At 33.8% G+C, this 9241-nt stretch overlaps 1 protein-coding gene across 3 annotated transcripts; it reads right to left on the reverse strand.

Moving 5' to 3' along the window:
- On the reverse strand, positions 1-6947 carry LOC147396710 (uncharacterized). 3 transcript variants are annotated; one of them, XR_015180911.1, is made up of 6 exons: positions 6453-6947; positions 5998-6177; positions 4228-4354; positions 3872-3985; positions 491-680; positions 1-366 (listed from the first exon to the last, which is right to left on the reverse strand). XR_015180911.1 is itself a non-coding variant. In XM_086451777.1 (5 exons), the coding sequence occupies exons 1-5, from the start codon at positions 6657-6659 to the stop codon at positions 251-253; spliced, it is 744 nt and encodes a 247-aa protein (XP_086307903.1). In that variant the 5' UTR covers positions 6660-6945; the 3' UTR covers positions 1-250. The 3 variants fall into 3 exon arrangements, 1 of the variants encoding a protein (XP_086307903.1); XR_015180910.1 differs by having other exon boundaries at positions 491-686; XM_086451777.1 differs by lacking the exon at positions 491-680 and having other exon boundaries at positions 6453-6945.
- Positions 6948-9241: the final 2294 nt, after the last annotated feature.

Genomic DNA, 9241 nt, shown 5'->3' on the forward strand with positions numbered 1-9241 from the left:
TTGATGGGGCCAGGCTAAGGATGATAACTAAGCCTGAATTGCTTTGGAACGGACAGATTTGCTTCATTTGTTTGAGATGAATACAACTGTAGACAAACATAAAAACTTGAAACCATCACCAAAAGGTTACAAAAGTAGATCTATAAGGACTTCCTCCTATTTATATCCACACTGAAAAATTTACACATCGAATCTCTGCATAACTGCTAGCCCTCTAAGGATTGGATGATTTACATACATGAAGTTCTAGCTAGCGCTGGAATGAGACGGAATATGACCCAGTGTTTGGATCTTTGACAGCCTTGAAATTGTCGACGCTCATCCCAAAGCGTCCCAATAAGGAGTTGCCCATTTCTTTCAGCTTCCCTGCAAAAGACAGTAGTAGAATATGAAGTTACATTTAAAAAAGTTTTGAGGAACCAAAGATTGTTGTGTGCTCAGGTACCATGCCAGACAGCTAGACATTATGAATAACTTGGGGTTCACTTACAATTTACAAAGAAAAAGTTCACCCTACTTCCCATCACACTTGAGCATTCACTCCATCACCTACTGTTGTAGCTCCTCAGAGTACTCCATGACCAAAACCAATCTTATGGAGGACAGCCAATAGCCAACTTGTGCTCACAAAGGTATCTGGTATCACCATTGCTTATGCTGTATTCAAACCCCCCCAATTCCTGAAACTAAAATTTGATGAGTGGGTAACTTTAAAATGTTTTCTGTTCCACCGAGTGACAATGATCCATACATAATTGAAGTCCCCCACCCTAAGCCGCTGAGACCAATAAAAAAAAAATGGTCCAACATCCTGAGGAGCTTTGCATTCAACTAATCAAAGTTTCATGTACAGTTTCACAAAAACATTCAAGGGTTTGACACTTCATGAACAAATTCACAAAGGAATTCAGTTAAAATGCATTCCCCAATAATTCTAACCCCTGCATGTTTGAGCATTCCATAAATCGGGCTTGCAAAGTGTTACATGACCTAATAATACCAAAGTTTGTAAATAACTTGTATGCATGGTGCATTAAGGAATGCCTAAGTGTTCTTTTTCATGATACCATCTATACTTACAGCATTTATGACATGCCTTGGTGGGTTTCTCCAGTGATAAAGAATCGATAAAAGGTTTTCTGTTTATATATATATATATATATATATATATAGGGTCATGTTCGGCACCCTATGTTTTACCCTAAGTTTTGCCATATGTGTTTTGTCCTACATGGGTTAGAAGTTTTGGTGGTGTTTGTTACCGTTTCAAAACGTGGATTCTACTGCGTTTGCGGTATGAATCTGCGTTTAGGGTCTAAATTACCGTTTGTTGAAAACCGGCGTTTGAAAATTGCGTTTTTAAACTGCGTTTAGAAACGCAAATTTGAAAAGCACATATTAGGCGCTTTTGTAATCGCGTTTGCGGGGGAATATATCACCGAATAAACGGTTCGTATGTAAAGACAATTTTACCCCTCCTCCTCTCTATTCTCTTCGACATAACCCTTCATCAACAGAAGCTCTCGATCTCACCTCTCTCTCTCTCACACACCTCTCGATCTCGCCTCTCTCTCTCGCACACCCCCGATCTCTTCTCTACTTCTCTTCTTCCCTTCTCTGCGACAGAACCACACAACTCATTTTTTTCTCGACAGATCGCACGTCTGATCTTATCTTCTTCATCTCTTCTTCTCGAAAAAGAGACGCACATCTATTCTTCATCTCTCTCTTCTTCTTCTCGACAACACGTAGCTGTTCTTGTCAATATATCCTCAGCAGCCCTCTAGATCCTCACATCGACCTCCAAAACTTCTCCTAACAATCTGCCTTCTTCATCATCGCGATGGCTAATCGTCCGTACAACTTCTTCTTCTTCTCTCCCACTCTCTGGTAATGAATGTGTAGCAACTATGGCTCAGTCTTTCCTTCAAGTCGCCGCATCCGAGGAGGTTGCTTCACCTCTTAGGGTTGTTCAGATCGAGGGATTGGTAATATCTGAGACTTCTTTGCTTTCTCTTTCAATCAATTTTACTTTTGTGTGTGCGTGTGTGTGTGTTTTTTTTAAAGAGTTGTTGGATTGAAAGAAATTGGGAAAGACAAGAGTTGGGAGAAAGTGGACTCTCATTCTTTCTGATGATTGGTTCTTTTTTTTTTTTAATTTTTTTTAATTTTTTAAAATTGAGTTAGAATTAATGATGTGGGATTGTTAAAATTGAGTGGACTCACTTCTAAGATGTTATTAATTTGGGATAGTTTCATATTTAACTTGGTCCAGTGGCTTAGAATTGACTTTTCTTTTGGTTTCCATTTTTTTTTTTTTGGTTTCATAATATTGCAATTACATAGCATAATTTGTGAAATATGGAAGATTTTGGCTGATTTGGTGGAAGGAATGGTTTGGTGACTTTTTTATGATTCTGTTACATATTGAAACTTTTGTTACTCTTTTTTAATTTTAATTTTAATTTTTTTTTTTGGGTGGGAGTACTATGTTTTCTTCAAGACAGGGTTTTGACTAGTTGAACAAGACAGTTGTGATGAAAATTTTGGATCAGATGAGTTGAATTATCTGATTTAGTAGTCAAATGAAGTAAAATTTAGTAATTGACAACTCAATTTTTCCATTTCATTTTGAAATTGTGTTTGAATTTTAGGTTTTTTATTATTATTATTATAGTTTCTTAGACTAATTTGTTCCCTAATTATTTTATGACTCTTGAAATGGTGGTTCAATTCGAATGTAATGCTTCCTTGGCTCGCTTCCTTTCAAACCATTGAAAGAAATCAAAGTTCCTTACCTAGTTTTGACAATCGCTTTTTTTTATTTTTTATGGGTAGTTTTGGCAATCTTGGGAAGTTAAAGTTTAGAACCACGTGTATGTACTCATTCTGCTTTGGCTTCTTACTCAATTTATATTTTTTATGTTTAATGTTTTTTTTTTCAAGCTGTATATATGATGTAATGTGAATGTTGAATTGCATATTATGCAGGTATTTTGTTTATCAGGAAAATTTCATACGTCCATTTTTAAGAGGAGATGCTGCTAAAATTTCTGTAGAATTATAAATTTTTCTATAATTTTTTTTTTTTTGAATTATAAATATTTTAAAATTAATAAAATTATTTTTAAAAAAATTTATATAATTTTATTATATTTATATATATTTAGTGTAATTATATATTTATAAGGGTATTCTGATAATTTTTTATGCATTTTGAGTGTTCTATCAATCTTAAGGGTATTTTGGTCATTTTACCCTAAACAGCAGATTCTAGAAGCTGTATCAAACAATAATTATTAGATTCTGGTCAACAGCACAACACTTTTACAAAGTCCTATCAAACAAGCTTTTCAGTGTTTCAGATTCTGATAGCAGATTCTGACAGCAGAAACTGACAGCAGATTCAGGCAGCTGAATCAAACGGGGCCATTGGAATGGGCTGATTTTTGGTGACGATGATCTCTATGGCGAGGAGATCATCTTTGCCAAAAATCAGTCCTTTCAAAACTTCTAACCCCATCAAAAGTGGTTTACAAAAAAGGATGGTCCACGATTATTCAACTTGTAAATATGGGGCTAGGAGTTTCGGAATGGGCTGATTTTTGGTGAGGATGATCTCCTCACCATAGAGATAATCCTCTCAAAAAATCAGCCCATTCCAAGACCTCTAACTCATGTAAGACAAAACACAGGGAAAAATGTAGGGTGCGTGCCAAACATTTCCCATATATATAGACAGCAAATAATCACACAAGACATTCAAATTTCAAAAGTCTCTTCATCAAACATATGGAAAAAAAAATATCCATGCCCTTCAATCAAGAACATAAAAAGGAGACCGTGTAAGAGGAAGCATGCTTTGACTTACCAATCATTTCTTCTTTCATCTTTTCTCGTTTTTCTGCAGCCAATGGCTCTAAGCGTTGTAAGGCTCTTATAGCTTGGTTGTTTGAAGGATCCAACTCCAGGATCTTCTTCATGTCTATAAAGAAGAAAAAGAACAAATAGTTACTATAAGAAATTGGCTCCTAGATCATGTTGGCATGTGAACCTTATAATTCTTGTACCAAAAAGCAAATAAGTTTGCTAGTGACAGTGTAATAGTAGTATTAAACTACAAAAGTTTAAGCAAAAAAAAGGAATGGGACGAAATACTAGCATCTTGAACAATGGTATAATGATTTAATAACCCAATAGTAATCTTTTAATCATATAGATGTTTACCTGCAATAGCCTCTTCAAAGTGTTCAAGCTTTTCATGTGTCTCTCCTCTTTTAACCAGAGGTTTCATATACATTGGATTCAATTCCAATGCTTTTGTGCATTCCTTAATTGTTTCCTCAGATCTTCCCTGAAAAAATCACAGCTCAAATTACAAGATTCAAAACATTGCAAGAACAAATTAACAAGTGCACAAAGAAAACGGGTTCAATAGTCAGATTCATCAAGAAAATCCAAAGGCATATTTAATAGCCAGAACCAATACCATTCAAGAGAAAATTAGGATCAGTAATGGAGGGTATAACAAAATTAGGATCAGCAAGATTCATTATACACTTTAAAAAGCATATATCATTAGAAAAAGTTTCAATACTCCAAACTTCTAAGTGAAACAAGAAATGACTGATGGATTGAGATTCCACAATCATCAATTGGTACAACTGGTACATGAAAAACACATCTAGAGCTCTGAGAACAAAACACTCATCGAAAAGGCCAAAGTCTTTTTAACTCTTCAAGAAATGACCTACAGTACAATGCACGCAAATAGTCTGTTTGCCGGCCACAATATTTGGGAAATGGTGTAAATAACATGAATATGAAATTATAAATTTCTCCAAAATAAAGAAATTTATTTCCCACAGACACGAGCTGTTTTAATAGCTTTACGTATGAAAACTTTATAACTACATTAGGCTACAAATGTTTCCCTGGCCTATGTCACATGAAGTTAAATGCACAAATAAAAATAAAATTAAAGTGAAGACCCCGTGTCCATCTGTCAACTGTCATAAAGTACTTAACATGAAATAGGCTCCATGTCCTCACTCAAACATAGTAGGTCAAAGTCTAAGTTCAAAAGGAAAAATACAATAGGAAACTACATTTGCCTTTGTAGGACACCCATTAATTTCATCTCGTGGGAGCTATCAAAAAAAATAAAAAAAATCTCATCAGCCCCAAAGAAGATGAAAAGATTGTATACTTTCTACCTTGATCATATGTTTAATTTATACTAGAAGGTGGCAGGTGTGAAAGCGTATGTATCAAAAGGGCTTGTTTATAATTTAAAATAGTGATTAAAGGATTTCTGAAGTTCACAAAATAAGAAGGATATATATATATATATATATATATATATATATATATATATATATATATATATATATATATATATATATATATATGTATATATATATTTTGTATTTTTGTAAACTAACCAACGCGATTATAGGGTCATGGGTTGCCATTTTCTTGGTTTTTGACAAAAATGACCCTGATTATATTATTTTTAAATGTAAACGTGAGGGCATTTTTGAGATCCAAATTTTGCTGTCGAACCGCTTCTAGTCTGCCTTCTCTCATTATAATAGTAAAGATGTAACACTAAATATTGAGTATAGAATAAACTTAAAATGGCAGTTTTCAATCTATCAGCGAAACAATTTTTTTTCATAAGAAGCATCCCTCAAGAGCCATTTTCTCTCTTCTAGTATAAGTTCTCAGTTCACTAACGAACAAAGTCCAAGCAATTCTTTAAGTTGAAGTTGTATACTTAAGGATGACTTGCCCTATGATATATGACAATTCAAAGCCTATGGCTCCTGCATCAACTTATCATCGTCCCCTTACCAATGAAATTCTATTGATATCAACTTAAGAGCTCATTTAAAGGAAAAAAATTACTGCATTGCAACAACATATCATAACATTTTTTCACGATGAAATTTAAAAGGTTATCCCATCTTAGAAAAATGTCATAAGAGAACATACCAGCTTTGAGAAGCAAACAGCACGATTAGCATGACATATGGAACGAATTTCCACAGAAGAAGGCATCTCTGGAACGATCTGTAAAGCGAGTTCATATTGTGACAATGCATCTTCATACTGCTCAGCCCTAAAAAGCTTATTGCCTTCAGCTTTTGCATCATTAGCTTGAGATAAAGCCTTCTGCAACATCAGAAACAAAAGTAATTTAAGAATATTTGGACAAAAGAACAAAAACACCATCACAAGTTCATAAAGAATAACAAATAAAGCTAAGCCACAAATCTCTACCACAGCTGATTAACACCATAGTTTTTCCTCAGAAACAAATCTTTGGTTTGAAGTGAACATAATTTCCAATATTTTTCATTACTAGTTTGAAAAATCGAAATCAGCAATGTTAGATTAAGAACTATGCCCTAATTAGCCAAAATTCAATTGAAGCAAACAACAAGAACCTGTTTCAATTCCTCATCTGTCAGTGCATCTTCATAAGAATCGTCTTTCGGAGGGGCAATTTGTTCTTCCATATCGCTATCGCCTTCACCTTCGCTTGCTGTTTCGAATCCTTCCACTTCCTTAGCTGTTGATTCTGTGGAGTCCGCATGAATACTTTGTTTAGTTTCTTCCTCACCTACGTTCGATGCTGGTTCAATCACCACCATTTTCGTTCAAATCGAAGATCTATTTGCAGAGATTAATCGAATTTGATGGAAGATTCAACAACAACAACAAAGCAAATTAAATTGGATAAATGAGGAAATCGGGTTTGAGGATGTGGGAGAGCTAAGACGTTAGGGTTCTCAATAGGCCTGTCAACGGATACTAACGCTTTGTTTGGATCCAGAGAAATGGAGAACAAAGATATTCATTAAGGTGTGTTTGGATTGAGAGAAATGGAGAGAAAAGAAAAGAAGAGAAAAAAAAGAAAGTGAGTTTCTCTTGTTTGGATTGATAAAGTGATTAAGTGAGCAAAGCAAAGAAAAATAATGGAGAGAAAAATGAGTGACGCTAAATACCCGATGTTTTGTCGAACGCCCCCGATGCTCTCTCATAAGGATTCCAAGTTGTTCATTGCCACGTTGGTCTGAGGGCCACGTCAGAAGTGAAGTAAAAAAAAAAAAAGGGTAAAAACGAAATTTTTTACTTGAACTTTTTCTGCTTTACTCTTTCTTCATCTCCTCCAAGCTTATTTTCAATTGTCTTGAACAATCTGTTATTTTAGAAAATTTTCATGAAGGGAGTTGCTATACTTCTATCTATCCAAATATGGCTTGGTTGTTGATTATTTTGAGCCATATATTGACATGGATTTTGGCACGGCTGTGATAGGTGAGGGGAATAATAGTCATTTGACTACAAATAATTTTTTACCGCTCAACTCATTTATCGACTCTTTAATAGAGTGCAATGATTATTTGTAGACTATGAAGGGTATAATAGTCATTTGACTAAAAATAATTTATTGGTATGATATTTGGTTGGATCATTTATCATGTTTTTTTTATAAATGAGTTTAAGTATTTATATTTTGTATCATTGTAAAAGTAGAACTTTGTTCTTTAGACAATGAAGGGTATAATAGTCATTTAACAAAAATAATTTCTCTTCTCTTCTCTTATGAATGCTAATCAAACAAGAGAAACTTGGTTATTTCTCTTCTCTTCTTTTTCAATCCAAATAGGGTGGAGAGAAACTAGATTTTTTTTTCTCTTCTCTTAATGAGTTTCTCTTCTCTCAATCCAAACATAGCCTTAACAGAGGACGTTACACAGAAAACTCCATAGCTCCATCTCCTCCACAGACTCGTCTCCTCCGAACTATATCGAGGATGACAAGCAAAGTAGAATTTCTCTCTCTCTCTCTCTCTCCCTCTCCGAACCCTTGTTTGTGACTGAAATATTTGAAATGCTCTTTGATACCTTTGGTTTCAAACTCATCTCCTCCAAACTCAATCAATTTAGACTTTTTAATGGTTGAAAACACAAATTTATTGGACCTTCTATGGGTTTTGTTTTATAGCTCTCTTTATTTAGGAATCAAAGATCCTTGCTTTGGAATGTCTTTGAACTCAAATGATTCAGACTTTTTATGCTTGAAAACACAGATTTATCAGCCCCTCTGTGGGTTTTGTTTTTTTATAGTTCTCTTTATTTAGGAATAAAAAATCTCTATTTTAGAATGTTTGAGGTTTGAATTTCTTATTTTTGATTGTTTGCTTATATGTTAGGATTAAGAATCTTATTTTTAAATTGGGGAATTTGTTTGGGTTATCATTTGATTGGTTAAATGACTCTTCAGAAACAAGAAATTGGGCTTATAGTGTTAATTTTGCCTCATTCTCTTGGTTTTGATTGTGTTTTATAAATTTGACATGGGGCTTGTGATTGTGAAACATTTGAGAAAAGGGTATTATAAATCAATTTGATATTTTAAATCTACTAACCAATGACGGTAAGAACTTTAGTACTTTGATATTTATATTAAATTTGTTTTCTTTGATGTTTTTCTTGGAATATAAGATATGGATGAGTTATCAGAAGAGTTAACGTTGAACGATAAAAGAAAAGAAAAGGAAATGAATGAGTTAGAAGGAAGTCCACAAAATATGGGTGAAGATAATTTAGACCCGAAAAAGGGAATGGTATTCAATTCAATGGCTGTGGTTTACAATTTTTATAAAGATGATAATAGTTGGATTTGGTATTAAATATAAGGGCACATAGACTGATAAAGACACCAAAGAAGTGGCAAGATGCACGATATGTTATGTTAGGGAGGGTAAATATATTCCCCCGAATGATTATACGAATTCAACACAAGTTTCATGAAAAATAAGAGTTTCATCGAAAATAGGATGCGAAGCTAAAGTTAATTCAAGACTACAAAAATATGGTTGATGGCGTTTAACAAAAGTTGATCTCAAACATAATCATATGGTTAGTCCAAAGAAGTGAAGATTTTTTAAGTGCATTAAAAAGTTGGATGAGCGGGTGAAAAAATAACTTGAATTGAATGATACAATTGGGATACCAATAAGCAAATTGCTCATTTCATTTACTACACGAGCGGGGGGCATCGATAAATTATAAAATTTAAAGGAAGAGTAAAATCCTAAGTTTGAAAATTGAAAATTTCAAGATTGAAAACTAAATTTAACCAAATAAAAAAACTAGAATTGAATTTGGGGGTAAAGGTTGAAAAGGAATCACAGATCCATCACAAAATTAGAACATATTTTTTTATT

The sequence above is a fragment of the Akebia trifoliata genome, chromosome 8 (genome assembly GCF_017979445.1).
Source record: "Akebia trifoliata isolate Shusen 1 chromosome 8, ASM1797944v1, whole genome shotgun sequence".
Classification (NCBI taxonomy): domain Eukaryota; kingdom Viridiplantae; phylum Streptophyta; class Magnoliopsida; order Ranunculales; family Lardizabalaceae; genus Akebia; species Akebia trifoliata.

Coding starts and splice junctions, on each gene's coding strand:
- LOC147396710 (XM_086451777.1), bottom strand. CDS start 6,659: ATGGTGGTGATTGAACCAGCATCGAACGTAGGTGAGGAAGAAACTAAA. Junction 6,178..6,452: donor CAGATGAGGAATTGAAACAG/GTTCTTGTTGTT, acceptor CTGATGTTGCAG/AAGGCTTTATCTCAAGCTAA. Junction 367..3,871: donor GATGAAAGAAGAAATGATTG/GTAAGTCAAAGC, acceptor TGTCTTTTGCAG/GGAAGCTGAAAGAAATGGGC.